Source organism: Siphateles boraxobius, unplaced genomic scaffold (genome assembly GCF_051911475.1).
Source record: "Siphateles boraxobius isolate OS27281-9 unplaced genomic scaffold, OSU_SipBor_1 7, whole genome shotgun sequence".
NCBI lineage: Eukaryota > Metazoa > Chordata > Actinopteri > Cypriniformes > Leuciscidae > Siphateles > Siphateles boraxobius.
In genome coordinates this window covers 22577841-22599248 of record NW_027509197.1, presented here as the reverse complement: position 1 = coordinate 22599248, position 21408 = coordinate 22577841, and the positions used below count along the sequence as shown (strand labels likewise).

Sequence of the window (21408 nt, the reverse complement as noted above, 5' to 3'; positions counted from 1 at the left end):
CTGTGAAAACTCATTTAAAGTTTTGGAGTAAAGGAGAATATTGCAGAATGGCTTGCTTTCAAAGGAAAAGTTAGATCAAAAGATGATCAGATGTTATTTTCCAACAAGACAATGCTCCTGCCAAAATTGCAAAGCCAACCAAGAAGTGGCTTGAGAAGAAGTCCATCGGGCTCATGTTTGGGCCTGTTTAGAGTCCAGACTTGAACCATATAGTGAATATTTGGTCTCACATTCAACTACTCATGAACTGTTTGAAGCCATTAACATTAGTTGGAACAGCACTGACTTTTCTTTAAAAGCTGTCCGCAAGTTTGCCCATGCAAACGGTTTAAATATTTAAGAAAACAAAAGGGAAGGCTAATCCATGCTAAATTGCTCTATCTACAGAGCAATAAAAAAACACTAAATATTTTATCTATTTTTTGCCCAGGAATGTGTATTTATGGTATATACAGGTATATATATTTTGTCACATTGTACATAGTTGAGTTGTATACCGTCATGTATAAAGCTAAATTAAAATAAAAGATCTGACTTGTGAAGTATGTTATACCACACTTGTATGTTCTGTCAGAAATCAGTCTGTTTATAGTGAATTTTTTTATATATAATATTTTAATGCACAAAACAATAATTGTCAAAATCTAGGATTCTTCTGTGTAAATGAGACTTCAGAGAGCAAAATAAATTTTACAAAACAACAAAATAGGATAATTAACTTCCATGCTCTCAGTGTCGTCAATTTAAGATGGTTTTCATATTATTTCATATTGATATTTCAAAATAAATAAAGGATAGTATACGGTCAGCTATTATTGGGGAAGAGGCCAGACAGTTGACCAGGATAGAGAGGTATAGACACAGAGAGACAGGGCTTAGATAAGGGCTTATTATAGTATAAGAAAACCCCTGTTTAAATTTAACCCACCCATTAAACTGTGGCTGAAAATCTTTTGACAGCATCATCAAACATATCCTTCTACATGGCTGTTAAATCTGGGGCCCCAAATTTAAATTAAATTACGAATCCTGGTACAAAACCCCTGTTGACATTTTCGACCTTGAGTTCTGCAAGAACATCCTGAACTCACAGAAAGTCTGGGTTGCCGTGCAGAATTAGGCAGATTCCCTCTCCTATCTAAAATCCAGAAGAGAGCTGTAAAGTTCTTGTTCCAACTATCAGACGCACCGACAATGAGTTACCATCACTGTGCTCTCAGATACAGGGCAGGACACCCAAAGAGTGACCTCATGCAATATTTAGTGGAAAAACATCAACTTAATTCAACAATTCAGTTCAGACATCAAAAGAAATAGGGAAAATAACCCAAGAAGAATACATACAAGATTGGCAGATAAAAGTCACACAATTAAATAAAATACTTCCACAAAATAAAGTCTGATTTTGAGAGAGAGAGAGAGAGAGAGAGAGAGAGAGAGAGAGAGAGAGAGAGAGAGAGAGAGAGAGAGAGAGAGAGAGAGAGAGAGAGAGAGAGAGAGAGAGAGAGAGAGAGAGAGAGAGAGAGAGCGCACACAAGCCACAGATAGAGAAAGACAGATAGATGGATGGATGGAATGATGGATGAATGAGTGGTCTCTTACAGGTTTGCCAGGGGCAACGGTCATTATTCAGAAACATTATTATTTTTTAGGTTTCTGTTATATGGTTTTCAGGAATTAACAGCTTATAGAAGTGTTTCTGGCTTGTGAAAAACATCCTGAAGAGTCAATTACCCTTTACACAACAAAGCCAGATCAGTAGCCTACTGCAAATCAATGCCATCAATTGCTGTAATAGTTGCAATTATAGATGCTTTTTGTGATAATTTGTGCAATCAGAAGAGCTAAAACTATCATTTCAAAGTGCTAAGCCTTTTATTTAAAATTTCAAATATTTAAAGCATCCCTCATCCTGTCTGTGAACCACTCAATCCTAGTGATTGTGGAACGTCTGAGAGGATCTTCACAGATTTTTTTAAGCACTAGCTTGTGCCTCAATATTAGCCTAGTACAGCACAACATCAATCTAATTTTCTGAACCACTGTTTCCAACTTTATCGGCAGTTCTGTGGTTACCCGTGTAAAATTTACAACTGATATGACTTCATAAAGAGGTAGAATTGCCTCACGTTTCAACAGCAACTTCTACTTCTGTTTGTTGCGTTCTCCCTGGCCGTATGAGAGACGCCAGCGCGCTGCCGCTACTATATAGCTCTCTAAAAATAGCTCCGCTTTCACTGCCTTCTACGGCCCGATTGACAAGCGTCCTGAGCCAATCAAGCTATATCATTCAAATTATACTCCTCCTATTTGGCATTTTTAGCACCGCCTTACTTGGACGCCAGTGAGATCATCAACCCTATTTACCGTATATGGTCACGCACGGAATTGATTGACAACAAACCACGCCCCCTCTAGTTCCCTTGGCTTCCTCTCGCTCGCGAGACAGCGAGCCCAGCAACTTGCCTTGGTGATCCACGGCATTCAAGATAAAGGCTACCTGGAATTTATATCGCAAAAGAGACAGAGGCAATGCGGAAATAGGTGGACAGTTCATGTCACCGATTTTGCATCCCACTCCCAGGCCAAGGATCTGAGAGTTCGCGGGGATTGCAATTAAGTGACAAGAATTATTTTAATTTTTTCCTTCCTTTTCCTCATAGCGCTTACATTACCAGCTTTAAACTACACTTCACTGAGGATTTGAAACATTCTTTTTGCGTTTGGCAGTGGGCTGAGAAGAAAAATTATACCAGAGGATCAAGCAACACTTTTGTTTTCTTCTTGTGAGCATCAACATGGACGTGTTGGCAAATTACAGTATTTTTCAGGAACTTCAGCTGGTGCACGACACGGGCTACTTCTCGGCGATGCCATCGCTGGAGGAGAACTGGCAGCAGGTGAGAGTTTGAGCGAAACTATTGGACTGTTATTCGCATTAATAAGCCGTGAGTATTTGCGCACATGGATCTAATGCAAACATTCACAACTTCACAGTGCGCGCGAATATCTAAACACGCTGTTTCCTTGTACAAATTATTACGTGTAGTGGTTTATAGTGATGACGAAACCGCTGTTTTGCTACTTTCATACTAAAGCGTGGCTAGAACTCCGGGCTCTCTTTATTTTATTCCGGTCACTTTTTAGTCACAAGTGATTATTATTTGTTGAAGAATAATCTATAATATGCTCTAAGGATTGAAACGCATATTTAGTACACTTATCTGTTGTTTACTCAAATCAAAACAGATGTCAATGGCAGAATAAGACACGAGATAATTCATGTGCATTATAGTCTAGTCTACTTCTGACTGGAACTGACTAAATGGCGTTTTGTTAAGGCGCACGTATAATGTGGCCAGAGAAAATAAGGGCTTGGCTAACAATAAGCGAATTGTTTTTAAATAATGCATTCGTCTGTCAGATAACTTCGTGTTTTTCAGCCCGATGATATCAAGAGCAGTTCCCGATATTCATGTATTATGTATTACCTCCGCCGCGAGGGTGCGCGCGTGAGTGGATATGAGGAGAATGCATCCAAATCACCCACTCCTGAGAGTTGGTGTGCATCTGTATGACAATTTGCTGACTCTTGAAGGGGGAGAGGTAATCAATGATAATAGTGGTGTTTTACATTTTTATGATATCCCACTTAAGCCTTCTGGAAAAGCTGGAGATGATGCACATATGTGCCATTGGAACAGTGTCATGTTTTTAAGTGATGAGATCTTAATGTGATCAATGCAATCAATTGCTTTGTGTTCTTGGGCAATAAAGGTTTTAGCAGCAAATAGAGTAATAATAGCACCAGGATTTGGAAATTTTATAAATTAAACGGCAGCAATTTAATGATAAGATTTATGATTTGAGGTTAGAAGGACTTCTGATAATCGATGTGGCGACGGACGCCTCTGCACGCATGCACTGGCTGTCTTCAGCTCATTGCAATTCCATGTGCTCAACTGCAGGGAAATGCAGTGAGTGATTATTTATCGCTGGTGTGTGAACTTGAAACATATCTACCCCCACTAGCAATTCAACCGGCACGTCTAATACAAATATTATCTGGTAGCAAATGCAAATACAGACGTATTGGCATGAGTATAGAAGGAAAATACAGGTCGGGCAATCTCATCTCGAAGATTAGAACAGAGAAGAAATATGTTGTGCAGGAAGACGGACAGGTCTGGTCCATCTGCTAATTCTGGCATTAATTAACTTAAAGCATCATTGTCATATCAAATAATAGCATGCACACATATATATATATATAATGCCTCTGAAAAATACAGTTTAAAGACAGAGAGAGTATCAGCTCACATCAGAAGAGATACCACATGGAATCAGAAAAAATAAAGTTGAATTTGATGGCAATAAAATAAGCATGAAGAGAAAAAGGCCTATCTTTATAGGCAGGCTTTTTTCTTTGAGTAACATCATAGTTAAAGTTTGATTATTTTACAAGTTGGGATAGTTTTAAAGTGTAGCCCTAGATCTGCCAGTGCAAGGTAAACAGCACCCTTTGAGAAGGAGACAAGATGGATAGCTGTGCTCAGCCCCTTGCGAGTGGAGCATGAATCAGAACTTAATGGATGTGATATGGGTGAATTGAGTTTCAGAGCTCAGGCTTCGACCAGGGATGGGCTGCAAGGGTCACGGAGGGGAAAGTGACAGAGGTGATGTGCTCGGGGATGACGAGAGGTTGTCCACCGAACATGATGAAGTCCTGACATGCACTGCATCTATTCCCCATGAGGAACACAGACTGCTGGCACTGTCTCCCCCAACTTGAACAAAGACAATATCTCTCACTTTCAAGAAGAGACACAGAAGAGAGAGAAAAAAACAGAGGGAAAAGACAGACAGGGTGGCTTGCTGTAATCACAACTCACCAACCTTTCTTAGGGTAGAGAAGGGAGGGATTATTTTGGCGATGACCCGCAAGCAAGGTTAATTCAAAGAGCGGCTGTTTGTGCAACAAGAGAGCCCCTGTTGGCTCTCATCCCCCTCCCCAAGCAGTGCCACCCAGTATGACTCTCAGAGCTCATCGCTGAAGGCTGCAAGAGCAGGTGGAGTGGCCTGGGGAATGAGGCAGAGGCAGTAAACACCACCATTAGAGGCAGTCAAGGCAGCCTGGCCAATTAGTAAGCATCACCTAAGAAACGGGTTGGGGGGCTGAGTCTGTTTGTCTGCATCCATCCATCCATCCATCCATCTGTCCTCCATCAGCTAGCGGACCACGTGAGCCTTTGTTGGTGTGTCCTCCTCTGACAAGAAGGCCTTTTTGTGGATTACAGCAAAAATGGGTCACTCTCTGTCTCTTTGTCTACAGACCTGTCCTTACAGCACTCTTCTTCTAGTCGTCAAGTGTTTTGTTCAGAAAGTTTTCATTGCCATCAGTAACTCCAAATGGCTTCATTCAAATTTCTGAAGCAGAGTCTAATTGTTGCACACCCATCCCAAACCTAGGACTACTACTTTAAGTGTTGCAGTCTGAACTCATGATACTTGGCTGTCCTGATAATCTTAGCAAAACCTAAGACCTACTCTTTTTTTCCCATTCTATCAATAGCTTTCTTGCTAAAGGTTGAGAAAAAGAATCTGAGAAGTGGTGAACTTCTCAAAGCTCACTGGCAGCTGGAGGGCAGACGACTGACCCACACAAACATATCACAGTCAGTAGAACTGGAACACGTCTGAGCAGGGTCACGTAAGCCCCTGAGAGAAGCTGCAGGAAGCAGCTATCTGAGATGAAGGCGGTGCAGCGCTCAAACGTTGAGACTGGTCTGTCCCAGAGAAGCCCAGTTTGACATGATAATGAATCGCACTGCATGCATATTCTGTGCTGTGAGTTTTTGCATTTCACAGCCAAGTCATTTTCCGAAACAAAGGGCTGGATATTTAGGTCGGTGGATGGGGGTTGAGAAAGAGGCTACAAGATAACATTAAAAATGTATTTCAATTGAGTCAGGCTACGTCAGTGCTTAAGTGGAGGTTCCACACCAGTTGGTCTGCTTTAGCTTCCATCCATGCTTTTATCACATTCCTTCTCTATCCACATTGAGCTTGCTCCAGCTGAAGGTGTTCAAACTTTCTCTGGGAAGTGAACACTGAAATGTGCATTATGTAATACCCTGAGCAACACACTGCTTTCTCACAGTGTATCTTCTGACAGCACAGACCTTTTCTGATCTTTTTCTGCAATTGGTAAAGCTCCAGGACACCAAAGTAATGGCCAAGCGCATTACCTTGTTGACGACACCAGAGAAAGCTCCCCTGAAGCTGTAGAGTGAGTGGTAACATACAATGTCTTCAGAGACCGAGATAATGTACTAAGCTCCCACTTATCTACTGGGAGACTTGCAGGTTTAGGCAAAGACGGATCCTTGTACACCCTCAAAGTTTTGTGCTGCATTTTAGATTCAACAACCTGAATTTTGTCAGTGGTGATGTCCTCACTTACTGACCTTACTCTGAGGGAAACACCTTGGCATTCAACCTCAAACCTGTTCTACCGGCCTCTCTCTAAAGTGTTAACAGGTCTATCAGTACATGCTGATGCTTAGGCATGCGTTGAAATATAAGGACTCCCACACCAAGATAAATAAGCTGTTAAAAAGTTATCTTACACTTATATGCAGGCATCTGAGGAGGCTTGGCTACTCTGACACATCCCTCCCCTCCAAAAGTTTTAACCTCAGTGGCCCCTGCTGAACCAGTCAACAAGCTCCATTAGTCACTATATTGGCGGTACAGTACATACTTTTGACCCACAATGGAAAATGCCTGTCACTCTGTGTGATCCTATTGCTGATATAAAGTTTTAAAACTTAATTGATCTCGTCAGCTGTTTGTTTTCCACTGGATTATCGACCTGCCCGTATGATGGCAGGGATCGGCGAGCAGAATGTATTCATAAGTCACCACTGTGTTGGTATTAGTATGACATCATAAACCAACCCATTGTTCTGGGCATTTCCTGTACGCTGCCTCTGCCAGTGACTAGACAGGTCAAAATCAAGCACTGTCTGGGTTTAGTGTAGACTTTGAATCACTGTCAAGTCATCATCTGAGATTGCAAAAGAGTTATCTATTTTTCTTCCCGCCTACATCTATCACTCTAATGATTCAGATTGTATGGTGTGCAGTCAAAATGCACTTTACAATTCTGTGTCAGACGAAAGCAATAATTTGCTATTTTAAAAAGTGTTATGTCAATCTTTAGTCAGACTATAAATCATATTAGTCTGATTTTTGAGAAGTTTTACTAACAGACCTGGATAATACAATTGTGGCTAAAGCTTTGTTCCAGCATATATACAAGTTAATCTGACTATAATTTACCTCTGCTTTGTGCACTTGCTCCAAATATGCAGTTGACATGTAACATGTACCCTTCAAATAGTAGGTTAGACATTGTGTCATGTATACTTGGACAGATAGAAACGACTACTATTCGACTTCACAAAAACCCACTGTAGCTCAAATATAACTATAAACAATCTTAGCGACTACTGCAAAAGCATAGCTCCCAGACACAGCAGATCACTCAGCCCCCAGAGAGCTGACTGTAATTAGGCAGGAGTGAGGTGCAGCAGGGGTCTTTCATGTATAGGGTTGAACTAGGTTTCCCTTTGAAGTGGGGACCTTTCAGTCACATTCTCCTTTTACATTTGAGTAAAGTTCATACTAAGCTTTAGCACAGGCTGCTTCTGATGCAACCTAGCAATTTCATGTTGAATTCCATCTCTTTGTTAAAAAAGCTGTAACCACGAGCATGCATGACAGGTCTGGGCAAACTAATAAATAACAAGCTGTGGAAATGATAGAGAGAAAAAAGCAATACCCGACTCGACTATTATTCTGTGATTTTGAGTTACTACATTAAAGTGAAACAGCTTTCACATGATCATTAGCATTTGAAGCGCAGCCCTAGCTCACCTTCATATACACTGTGTGCTCTGTTTACCAAATATCGTTCACCATGAAATTTGGCAATTGCTCTATAATTTATTCTCAGCGCTAGAGGTAGATCAAAGACGGCATCAAACTGGCAGTTGGTAGGTTTTTGAACAGTCAAACATAAGTTTGGTGAAATGAGAAATTGGGGGATAATTAGCCTCTCCAGAGAACACAACCTTCAACAAACTCGAGGGCTGAAAAAAATATATATAATAATTTCATAAGTTAAACAATATTCCAGGATGTTTTTTCATTACAATGGCTTGAAATGTGCAATGTCACAAGAAAAGAAACTGCAGCATTCTTTGCGAACACATGGTATAAAAAGGTATGGTATAAAACCACAGAAGTGTATAGAAGGCACATAGTACGCAAACACAATCAGGAACATAAAATAGTTGAGGAAATAAGTCTGAAAACAACAGTGCAAAAAGTGATCAAAAGAAAGGAAATATACAACTATTTTAAGCTGGTGGAGTTGAATATTAAGCTTTGGACTACATTTCAAGGAAGCATCTCAGCAGCCCAAACCAGTGCATTAATGATGAGATCATGTAAATGAATGTTATGAGAAACTCTGTGCAATACTGATTAAGTTAAACAGCCTATCCGTTTCCAGTAAGCACTGGAAGTGATCTCACTCTCGATCTGGCCACGCAAGCTCTGATGCGCTAATGGTCCATGCTTATCTTCACTGAGGGTGTCTGTTGTTTGTCTAACAGTGTGTCACCTACAATACGCAGCTTAGGGCACAAGGAAATGTTTGGTCGCATATGCTGCCTAAGGAACTGCAGATGATTCACAGCATGCAGTTGATTCACAGATTCCACGGATGCATTCCAGATCTTTCTCCAGGAAACGTGTGTACATAACCTATAATTTCTGGGGTAAATGTTTATAATTTTTGACCCAATAGTAGTGCATGCTAAACTGAATATACCCTCATCCATGCATTCAACATGCTAACTATCCCCATGCCTGCAAGTGATTGCTGATGGATGTGGTATTGTTATGTAGGGATCAAGAGCTTTTCAGGGGCCATGATTGAGTAGCTGTTGGATGGTGCAGACGGTGTGGGTCATTTGTCTGCCGTCTCTCAAGAGTCTATCAGCCCATGGAGACGAGAAGCAGTACTAGGATGGACAGAGAGAGAAAAAGACAGAGAAAGATGAGTGTTTGGAATGCATCTTTATGCATGAGGCCTGTCGTCCCCCTTGGTCTCTCGATGGAGAGGCAGTTTAGCCACTCAAGGATTTGATTAACAGGCTGAGAGGAACCAGCCATTTTTCTCTAAGTGCAAGTGCACACACAGGCATACAAACTCCGACTAACAGCCTGATGATATCTCTCACACCACCCTGAAAAAACCCCACGGAGATTGGAAATCAATACTTTCCCATTGCAAATGGTACCTCAATGCTGTTTGAGACGGCAGCACTCCATTTTCTGCAAAAATGAGAGTTGCATAAACCAGGAGGGCATTTGGTATGAATTATAGCTGCTTTGGAATACACAAAATATCATATTTATAAGTAGCCCTGCAGAATGTCAAGGTAAAAATAAAGAAATGAAGAGAGAAAAGAGCAGAGGAGGAAAGTAAAGGATGTCTCATGTTTATTCAAGTGCTCCTTATGTGAGATTTAGCTCTGACGGTCCTGCACTAGTTCTAGCCTCTTGGCCTTCTGGAATTTCCCTGGACTGATATTGTCCAGATGGGAATGTGCAATAAGGCCAACCTATGACTGCTGCCAGACTGTCTTATGTTCATATTCTTCAGCTAGCCAATGACAAATTTAAGCCACGTCAACTTGTGTTTTTTGGGGTTCATTTTAAGAAATTTGCCCTAAACAATACAAAAATACACTTAGAACTAAAAAAGCACATTATACTCAAAAACAACTGACAATAATTGAGAAGTAGTGCAAAAAAATCTTGCCACGTCACCTTGTTTTACATCACAGCACTAAAACGTACAGAACCTACTCTATTATGTACACATCACAGTTCTTTGTATCCAATGTAAAATTCAATGTAATTCACATTTATTTGTATAGCGCTTTTCACAATACATATAGTTTCAAAGAAGCTTTACAGAAAATCCATGTGTCTTCATTACAATTTAAAGTGATCTGTTATCAGAGGTGACTGTGTCTTTGCATCGATATTAAATTTATTTTAGCATGCAGACGTTGTAGCAACACTACTGGCTAATCTGAATCATATAATGCATTTCCTCTAGAGGAATTTGGAGTCTTCTGTCTAGTGGAGATTGTGATTTCATATTGGGTTTCAGAGTGGCAGGAAGCTCAGGTCTGAATCACCAAACACCTGTTGTCAAGCTGCCAAACAGGAGTGGTGAGTTCATTGTTTCTTTTGGTGGTGGTGACATGGACACAATAAGGACACGGGTCACAAGATCCATTAAAACACAATGACCAACAATAGGTACTTTTCCACTAGGTATAACGTCCCTTTAGGTTGTGTTTTGTGACCTTGAAACAACTTCAAGTAAAAGTTTGTGAATTAATACACTAGCTGGGATCGTTGATAATTTGATGTAAATTTATTAAAGTGCAAAGGGATTAAATTGGGGTTTGTATTGTTGGAATGTCATAGAGATTTTGATTAATATTATATTTTGATTAATAACAATACTCCTGTAGTTCTGATCAATCATACTGCACACTTACCAACTGATGTTTACTTGACTGGCCCTTAGCAGATCTGTGGAAGCAGCATCTAAAACAACACAATAATAATATTTAAAAGTTTTACAATCCAATTCAATCACACGGATACCTTTTAATAAAATATGTATTAATTTGGAACAATGTAGCCCACGAAAAAATCTCTCATCTGTGTAGAAGCACTTGTCTGTTCTTATTGATATGATTCTCAAAACTGCTAAATCCAGTGTTTCTGAAAGGAAATCAAGTTCAAAGACTATAAGGGCAAGCAGAATAATAATCCCAGAATAATGCTCTCTTTTGTGCACAGAAAGAAAAGTAAAGTAATATGTAGTAGACACATTCTCATGGCCAATGTAGGCTATGCAAGAGTCTTATAGATGCAAAGAGGCATTAAAGTTGCAATCAGACATTTGAAATAAAACATGAAAAAATGTCAATTTAAAATAATTAATTGTTTAATTTTTTTGAGGGCACTGAGGGTATCACAGTTTGAGAACCACTGTAGCCTATCATACCCAACTTGCCTTTTTAATTTGGACTGAACTATATCATTTCTGTATTGTGTGGGTTATAGAAAACAGAAAATATCATTAACACAATGAAAAAAAAAATAAAGTCAATGGAAAGTTGACCATGAAGTGCCACTATGATAGAAAAACAAACATCTGTGTGTGAGTGCATATTTGCATATCGTCTCTCTCTGATGGTCACATGATCTGGCATCACTCCAGCCTCCTGTTGTGCCAGTCCAGTTTCACTTTACTTGCCCATTTTCACTAGCTCATTCTTTTCCTCCGCTCGTTCATTCTCTCTCGCTCTCTTACCCATTTTGACCCTGTCTACCGTTGACCTTTTAAAGCACAGACACTGATTACTGGACATTTTGCATGATGCGGTCTGTTCAAATGTGAAGAATCACAACAAGATCCTACGCATATCTGGATACATAGAGTTGTATGACAAAATAGAAGGCATCTCAATTTATAGAGCGATCATCATATTATGCACTTGAGATATTTTATGCAAAATAATGAATAGTATTAAAAATAGGAAAGCAGTACAACCACGTTTCTGTGATGCTATCTGTTCATGTGGAGGTCAAAGCAGGTGGATGCCTCTTATGTTGAGAGGTGTGCAGGCAGGATTGGCGTACATCACCCTCACAGAGCCCTCCACCTAACTAACAGCTCTGCTCAGTAATTACATGGGGAGAAAATAAAAAGGGCAGATGCCCCCCTGGCACCGGGCACACAACCGGTGTGTGTTCAACCTGGCGGTGTGGAAGAGCATACTGCTAATACACTAGAGAGCTGACTTTGAGCACAGTTCAGAAGGGAACGCCCCATCAAGCACACACAAATAATGTTTGCGGTTTTGCTCTTCGAAAGCGAGTTTCGAAGTGTGCTGTTACCACTTCCTCCCCATTCGTTGCCAATTCAGTGGAGGAAACCAAGCCCTTGTTTACTCATGGGATTCTCCACTATCGCCCACCCCCCATCCGCAGGCCTCCCTTTCCTTCCCCCTGCCCCAAAAGTCGCTCCCTCCACATGGACAACTGCCAACATCCTCTCCATTCATCAACCCAACAGCCGTACTGTTACACTTATACTGGCTACAGACCCTTGTAATGGTTGCAAAGCTGGTGCAAGTGCCATATTGTGTAAGCTTTATTTTAAGCCTTGCATTTTAGGCAGGCCAGACCTTCTGTAAATTGTGCCAGCTGCCATACTGTATACCTGATATAGCTCTGGCTAAGGATCTGCATTGCTCTGCTGGTTTCTTCTTGACGCGGCTCTGAGCTGCTCTGCTGTGAGACCCACCTGTTCACATTTGCTGGCATGCTTCGCTTTTCCAACAAAAGCTGAATCCTAATAAAGCTGAGTAAAATTTTAGATAAAGTTTATAAGAAATAAAGTCAAATTGTGAGATTATAAAGTTGTTATTGTGAAATCTAAAATCACAGTGTGAGAAATGAAGCCAGGTCATAAATAAGTCTCAATTAGTATAAACAATACCAAACTAAAATGTATACATTTGTTCAAAGAATTTTTTTCTTAAATTCACAAAAAAAATTCCAACTTCCCAATTGTTTTTATTATTCCTCTTGTATTAAAATATTGCTCATCTTGAAAAGTGTAATGTGTTTAGAAATCTTTCTTAAATTGCCTCTGGAAACACAATCCTCCCCACCACATCCACACTAAATTCAAATGCGCTTTTGTCCTGAAGGTTGTGCAATGTAAGGGAAGGAGACAGAACAAACATGCTGCTCTTAGTCCTTCCAGTTTGTTATGGCTCAGTTAAATGGGTCATGTGCTGAGGACCAGCGACCTTGGAGCATTTGTCCTGCTCATTGAGACATTCAGCCTTCTCCCTTTGTTTTGCACAGAAAGAGACCCACTTTCAACCATTTGCTTCTAAATCCTAATCATTGCAACATAAGTTATACAAAAATTGGCTGTAATAACCATTATTTTTAGTGTTTTTGGTGGAGTTACCAGGTTCTTTTAGCACCGTTTTCTCAAAGCACCTGGGTGCTATGACAGCGCAGTGGGTGCGAACGCATTGGAATAGAAGTGCACAAATGACACCGATTGTAAGGTGTTTGCAGTCAAGAACGTAAAGTCTGCCTTCTCTGAAGGCGAGGCTGAGCCAGTGTACAGCTATGTGGGTCGGCTGCTATTTTAATCTGTAATGTTGCCGGGAATACCTGAGGGAACAGCCCGACTCTGTTGGAATGGGGGCTTGTCTTTGTGCGAGTGCCATTTTTTGTGTGTATGCATAGGTATGGCGGGTTTCAACGTGCAGATCAGAAAGGTTGTTTAAAGATTTGCGTTAGTATGAGAGATGCCTACTGGGCACCTATCTTAGGTTCAGTGGAGCAGGCGGCATAAAAGTGGGCTTTTAAGCATGGGCCACTGCACCAGGCAAACCCAGCAGAGACTAGCCAGCATCTGCGCACACGTGAACGCATCACGCTGGCACTCCTGCTCTTACGGTACCCTCCCCCCTCAGGCGATCCTCAAACAGGCCAACAGCTCAATTGTACATTTTGAGTGCCTGTGACTCATCTATTGCGCTACAATATTCAGGATGAGATCACCCACTTTGTCAAATGCAAAGTGCTAAATGTGCCCGACTGCACTGTAGATTCCAGTAAAATGATGAGGTAATGCCTGAGATCCATCATGGAGTCACTACCTCGTCCTAGCAATGATGCTGTCATTGCGTTCGTGACCTTGTGATAATCAGCAATGGTTTGGGGAATTTTGGCAAGGTGGGGCCGGAGCTCCCGTACTGGGCTCCCTGCAGTGCAGACAGGTGTGGTGGCAGCAGGAGCACCTGCCGTTCAGCCGTCCCACCACGTCTGCAAGCCCGGTGGCTTCAAAGCGTGGCTGTCCCAGAGAGAAAAACTCGGCACAGTCAAGTGCAACTTCGCGTGCCCTCATACACCATGCACACTTGGCAAAGGTCTCCCTCTCTGCAGCTTCCATTGTAGTCAGGAATTAACAGACTGCAAAGGCATTCATCAAGTCCCAGTTAGGTTTCCTTTTATGTCACTGTAGCAGTCTTGTCAGATGCTGGTAATTGGGTTCAAAGTGCCATCACAGTAAAAGGCTGTGTGGGAGTGAGTCAGAAGGGGCGGGCCCTCCGTCTCAGGTGACCTCACTCTCGGCCCAGCTGCTCCAGAGTGCAGGGAGTAGGGAGGGAGGAGGTGGGGGATGAGGTCATTCTTTTGCTGGGATTGTGTGGGCTGGATTTGCGTAGGTGTCTTTGTGTGCATGTTTGCATGCATGAACGATAGAAATTGGAAGAGATAAAGCTGGAGATTTTGGAGCGGACTTCTTGACAGTGAAAAAAAGAGAGAAAAAAACGAAATGCTAAATGAAAAGCTTAGGGTCTGATATCGGTCAGCGACAAATAAAGAATAAAGAAAAGAAAATATTTTTAAAAAATCTAAGTCTTTGTATTCATGTTGGTTTAATATTTTTTGAAATCTGTTCATTTACAAATTTCTTAAAAGCTTAATTTTAGTGTGTGTGTGTGTGTGTGTGTGTGTGTGTGTGTGTGTGTGTGTGTGTGTGTGTGTGTGTGTGTGTGTGAGAATAACTGATTCATAAATATCATTACATTTTGGGTAAGTCACACCTAATTATATTTTACAACCTGAACTAATCGCCTTGTTATTAAAAAATTATCAAATTATCTGATATTTTAATTTTATAAAAAAAATATTAATGCAGAAATGCACTGCAAAGTCCATTTAAAAATAAATAAATAGATAAAGACACTAGTTTAACCCACGCAGGGGATTTCATCAGGATATTGTTTCGTCGCAAAAATTCGCCGCCGTCCTCTGCTCCTCACAAAAAAGGCTTTTATGCATCAGTTCATGATCAAATGCTCCCTCCCACCTCATTTCATTTATGGTTGACTGGCAGAGTGGCAGGGCTTTGTGTCTGTTGTTAGAGAGATGAGCTGGGCTGATAGCCACGTGGAGAAAACAGGACAGCCTACAAGGATTGAGACGTCACAACACAGGGGCAGCTTGCCATTGCCTATTCCAAGCACGCACGGGCGCGCTATCAGATCATAGGATGTATCGGTGAAACAGACATCTGATTCGAGGTGTCTATGATCGATGCCAGCATTTTAAAAGCGAAGAGAGGCTATTGTTTCATTGTATATCCTCCTGTACATGTCGGTAATGAGACATCTAGATGGAAAGGACAATTTCTCTGCTAGCATTTAACAAAGTCATAGAAGGTGCTCTGAGAGATTGCTTTTGCAATTTTTATTGCAGTCGTCAAAACTCTAACTCTCCTCTCATGACAGATGCCATTCTCATCACTCCAGCTTACATACTTCGGAAGCATCCAGCAAATAGCAATACTGTGATTTTCATAAACATCCCCAGAGATGGGCTTTCAAAGACAGGATTTGTGTTTACCTTCTTCGTACATAAAAGCAGGAGGAAGAGAGGCTAGAAAAGAGCAAAGGAGTTTGTTGTCCCATAAAATACCAGTTGTGCGGAGTCTGTGTAATTACCACACTGCAGGATAATTATAAAGAGGACAGATTCAGGGATGAAAAAGCCATTTACGTGCACTTAAGTGAGCGATGGCAATTAACTGGGATGCCTATCCCGGTACTGAGAAATTGGGCTGGAAATCCTCGCAGTCAGTTATCACACAAACCAGAAACGACCGGCCTTCCCCTATCTCTTGGAGGTGAGCCTCGCAAACAGGCTCGAGCAAGTTGTTTAATTTTTTAAGCGGCTTTGCTAATCTGCATTCTTCATTTTGTTTTGGAGCCTTTCGTGCGTGAAAAATCCCCACAGCACAAAGACTGGTGGGGGCAGCTGTCGGGTTGGGAGGGGTCTTGAATTCCTGTTATCATAACTGCCTTTGTCCATCACAGCGGCCAGATCCAGGGGCTAAGTTGGAGATTGGACAGGTTACCATATCCATTGCCCTCAGGGTAGTGTGCCCGCATTTGTCTGCACTGATTCCAGCCAGAAAATTTGTCCTGGCCGATCTTTTCGTGTGCTTATCAGCAGGATTGCAGCCAGAGCATAGAGGTCCAGTGGGGTTACATAACTTCTCTCTGCTCCAGTCATTGCATCTGCAGCAAGGCATGGACCCCAGCATCCCATCTATGCAATTTCCTTTTCCATTTCCTTTCAGCTGGCTGGCCAAGCCGTTGTGCGTGCTACTCGCATGGGACAGGAAGCTCAGATAGATGTAGTGTTTCCTCTCCATGAGAGCTCCTTGAAGAGCCTACAGCTCACATCCTGTGGTTTATTACAAAGAATCACCCAGGGTTATATAGCATGAGGTTACACTGTTAAACCCATATGTTTGGCCATGCTTGGTTGTCAGAGTGATGTACCGAAATAAAAATTCTGGATACATTGGGATGAAACTAGGAAACGAAAATTTATCAAAAAAATTAATGCAACTTGTTGGAGGGGAGGGGGAGGAGGGGTTATGGGGGGATCAAATAGTCAATATACTGTAATTAAATATTTTATTTAATATATTATTATATATTATAATGGATTTAAGTGATTACACTTCTTTATTCAGAAGTCATTACTACAACAAAATATCTTTATGATATATTAGTGTAAGTGTACCCATTAAGCCCACTTTCAACTCTGAAGTCAAATTAAAAAAAGAGAAAATAATATTTTATGCTGCTCATTATTTTAACCAGTGATTTGTTACTTCCCTGGCATTTTTTATTGCATACCAATCACATTTGTCAATGTTGAGTTAACCCCACCCATGTGCAAGCTGTCTCAGGGGACCTCACACAAAGTCACCCCTAAACTTTGGTGTTTCGGGACCCGTCAGAAATCAACACATTTCTGCAATTTTCAGCCATTTCTTTGGTAACTACATTGATATTATGTCAAATAAGAGATTGTTTATGTGTATGAACAAATAGTACTTTATCATTTCATATAATTTCCCTTTAAATGTAAAGATGAGTTTTATTAGCTTGCGTTCAAAGCTAATCTCTATGTCAAACCATTAGCCTTACAGAAAGGCTAGACTGCCAAAGAATTAAGCATGTGAACTGCAAAAACTAAATGTTTTGTGATTCATTTTACATTAATTTACAAATAAATACGTCATAAATTTTGTAGAGAAGATTATGTTCATAAATTCACTTTTTTTAAGATGGGTTTAAGTGGTACAGTGCCACAAAACGCATGCAAACTATAGCCAACACAAGAAATGAAAATCCTTAAATGAAAAAAACTTAACATTTCTCAATGTGGGCACAATGAAAATTACTATGATACTTAGTCCACAGTATATTTGAGCTCCATGCATGTATTTGTAAACATATCTTACATTTTAAAAGGAAAACATTGTCTTTTTTTACCATTACTCACTGTGAAACCATTAAAGCCCACCTTATGTGTTTCAATGAGGAATCCCTCTAATCGCAAACTTTGATACATTTTCTGAAAGTGTTTAATGAAAACATTTCTTTGTGTTTACCTCACTAACCTTTTAACCTTACTAACCTTTTAGCCTTACCTTACTACTACCTTAATTAACAACTATATTTAGATAGGCCTACAAATTACACACATTCATTCAAATTAGATAGAGCCGTTTTGTCCTAAAGTCCTTTATGTATAACCGGGCATAATTTGGGAGCCAAGCCGAGTTAAGGCTTGAGTTTCTGGGCATGGAGAAGTCCCAGAGGGACCCTACATTCCCCACAGTCCTGAGCCCCTGGGACCGTCCGGCTCCAATATACCAGCACATCCTGTCCAGCTTTGATTGGGCAAAACTCGGGACCCAAGCTGAGTTGGGGCTCCGGACTCCAGGCATGGAGGAGTCACCCAGTGGGCCCCCTATGCCGGGAGTATTGAGCCCTATCTCTGCTTTCTTCCTGAGATATGGACACTTTCTGTGGAACTTTGATCGGGCATATCTCCAGAGTCATGCCGATCTAAGGCTGCATACTCCCGGTGTGGGGGGCCCACTAGGAGACCACCCGAAACCCCAGCATCTGGAGCCCCAACTCGGCTTCCTTCCTCAGATACATCCGGTCAAACTTCCAGCTTGACTACAGCTACAACTCCAGTCAAGGCGACTTAAGACTCCAGACCACTGGCCACTGACACCTACCGATCCCATCCAGGGCTCTACTCAAACATTAGCAAAATGATTTTTTTTAATACTTCCCTGTCACTGAATAAATATATTGATGTTTCACTTCTTTAAAATCAATTAATTTTTATATTTTGTGAATCAATGATGATGTGGGCTTATTTGGAACACACGCAGGCTTAAATGGTGCCAAAAGTACCAATTAAGCCCATGCCAGGCTTCTTCATTCATAAAATATCTTCATTTTATATTCTAAAATGTACATCAACTAATTAATACATTTTCAAATGAGAGATAAATCTTGCATTTTAACTAATAATTTTTCTTATAAACCATGTCAATATCTATGAAAAAACCTAGACTTAGATTTTGGTGGGCTTGGTGTACCCAACACTTACCCTATATCTGCGTTAAATTGATCAAAAGTGACTGTAAAAACTTAAATGGTTACAAAAGATTATTAAGAAAAGAATAATAAAGATTTTAAACAAATATTTTTGAACAAACTTATAGCTTGAACTTTCTAGTTAAAGAATGCTGGAAAAAAATATATAATGTTTTTACAAAATATTAAGCAGGAAAACTGTTTTTAATATTGATAAGAATAATAAGTGCTGTCAAAATTAGCACGTTAATTATAAATATTTAACGCAATTAACACAGCATCCATTTTTTCTGTCATCCTTTTGGCTAGCATTACATTATATGATCACTCTCTTATTCACGCTAAAGCTTTTAAACCATTCAAGAGTGACAAGACAAAAGAGATCGCGTCTGTAAATGCCCTGTCTGTGACACACATGATGCACAGAAAGACGCGCCAGAATACAGTTCTCTTTCACACTAGAACGAACAGCAACACACAGAATTATGCCAAAATGCCAGTTTTGTCTAGTATTCTCATAATGGCAGTCTTAAATGAGTTAAATAACGTCATAAATTAACTTAAAGAGTTAATTTAGAGAATTAGTTGCGCGCCAGATCTGCATCATGTTTGCTGAAGGCAGGTCTTAAAGTGACAGCAGCCTATTAAACCCGCTGCTCTGATGTCGGTCATTAATGTTAATCAAAGAACAAAGGTAAATGAGAAAATTGTAACTCCTTAATAAGGATTAATCTATATTTAATTTATAATGTATGCAGTTAAGACTGTGAAGTGTTTAAAAACTGTATTCAATTTATGTATATGTCCTACCTATTAGATAGGTAGGAAGGCAGATGGTAAATATTACATTTATTATAATGGGTTTATGTGAAGATTGTTTTAAGTTCACTTAAATTAAAAGTTATTTTTTTAAAGCTTAATAAATGTCGAAATTGATAGCTTTCAATTATAATGCTGAATGTGTCTATCTTTAATGTTTAAAAAAAAAACTATTTCATAGAGACATCAGTATCAGTGATACTGGCTTTCATTCATAAAAATATGCCATTACAACAAATATTTAAAATATACTGTCTTTAAGTTGTTTACCAGTGGTTTCTAAACCAATATTTCAACCAAAATATCCTTGTTACACACATTAAATATGCTTATACAAGGGCAATGCACACATCATTGAATAAGCCTTTTTTTAGCAGCACTGCTTTTTTTAACTTACCAAAGACATTTATCAGTCCATTTATCAGACAGTCCCCACTACTGACTCTGGTCAATGAATAAGACTGGGCTTTTCACTTCTCCCCTGCTGTTACTTGACTAGATGGGAATTTCCCGTGGTTTTATGCAACTGCAGGGCATAGAATGCAGAGAAGTCAGACTGGTAGTCCCTACAGTGTGATAGAGGTAATAAGAGCACCTGCTGGGTCCCTGGCTGAGGCTCCGTCCTGTAGACACAGACAGACAATGTTAGAGAGCTGACACAGTGAACCTGAAGTCCTTGCAATCCAAAGTCATGTGGGCTATTGCTTTGCAGTGACATAACTGAGAATGAGAAGAAACATCCCTTTCACACCAGTGCCTGAGCTGTCACGCCAGGGTAATTTTAATCTTCTCTCCATTTGGCTTCCTGCTTGTAATGCACATAATAGAAGTGCTGATGAATGAGGAAGATCCAAAAGACAGCTCTCAAGACAAGAATATTTAAATCCAATAATAGCCTTAAATTCAAACAGCTACCTTCAAGAAGTTTTATTTTAAATATGAGGTCAGCAGGAGCTAAATTGCAAGAATTTGTGTTAAGTATCATCAATTTAATGGGCACAATAATTTATAGTACTTCAAATATGTTCCTGTGTTTGTCGCCACAACCGAGATAGGAGACATTCTTGGTGAAATAAAGAGAACTATTTATGTCTCCTAGGGGTATAGACCTTTACAAGTGCCTGATAATGGGACTGCAGCTGAAATTGACTCCCTTGGAGAACTTGGCCTATTAGTCATGTCTGTTGCCTGTTACAGTATGGTATGTAACCAGAGATCTCTATACAATACCCAGAGGGCCATGCATCTTATGATACAAAACGCCCTCCAACTCAGCCCCCACTTCCAGCTCGCTCCTTGACGGCCAGCTCTCTTTTGTTTCCTCTTGTTCTCTTTTGTCTCCATGTGTTGTATCCCCCCACCCATGTGGCATTCTATTTGCATTGAGTAATGAAGATTAGCCTGGCATCAGTCACAATAGAGCCCCCCCCCCCCCCCCCAAACCATCACTAGTATCCCTTACTTAGACTCCCCAATCTTATAACAAGCTGTTAACCCCATTTAAAAATGTCCCCTTTCAATCGGCTTGTGACGGGGAATAATCCAGCCCGAGCGATTTAATGAAAATCGCTGTATCCTGATTAGATTACCCCAGTGCCGCCAGCCAGTGGCCATTAGCCGACCCTGTACACAGATAAACAGCAGCCCCGCTCCACAAATCCAGTTAAAGGAAGACGGAGAGAGGTTTTCTGAGGCTCAGCTCGCCTCTTACCAGCCTGCAGTCTTACTGCCTTTGTCAGTGGGATTATCCCCCATTTGGCACATCTATGGTAAGGACTCATTCATGTCGTCCTGTACCTGTATTGCTCTATCATTGCGCTAAGTGTGATCTTCTATGGCATATCTTTGAGGAAGATTTAAGTTTTATGTGATTTTTAAAGAGCATTCTTACATATTGGTAAATCATAAGGACGCA

The 21408-nt window shown here is 40.5% G+C and overlaps 1 protein-coding gene across 1 annotated transcript in view; it reads left to right on the top strand.

The window, feature by feature from the left end:
* The first annotated feature begins 2422 nt into the window (after positions 1-2422).
* Positions 2423-21408, top strand: part of klf7b (Kruppel like factor 7b) — a 46880-nt gene continuing 27894 nt past the window's right edge. The window contains exon 1 of the mRNA XM_077215179.1: positions 2423-2900. Within this exon, the coding sequence (XP_077071294.1) occupies positions 2799-2900 (102 nt within the window). The 5' untranslated portion in view covers positions 2423-2798. The remainder of the gene's footprint in view (positions 2901-21408) is intronic.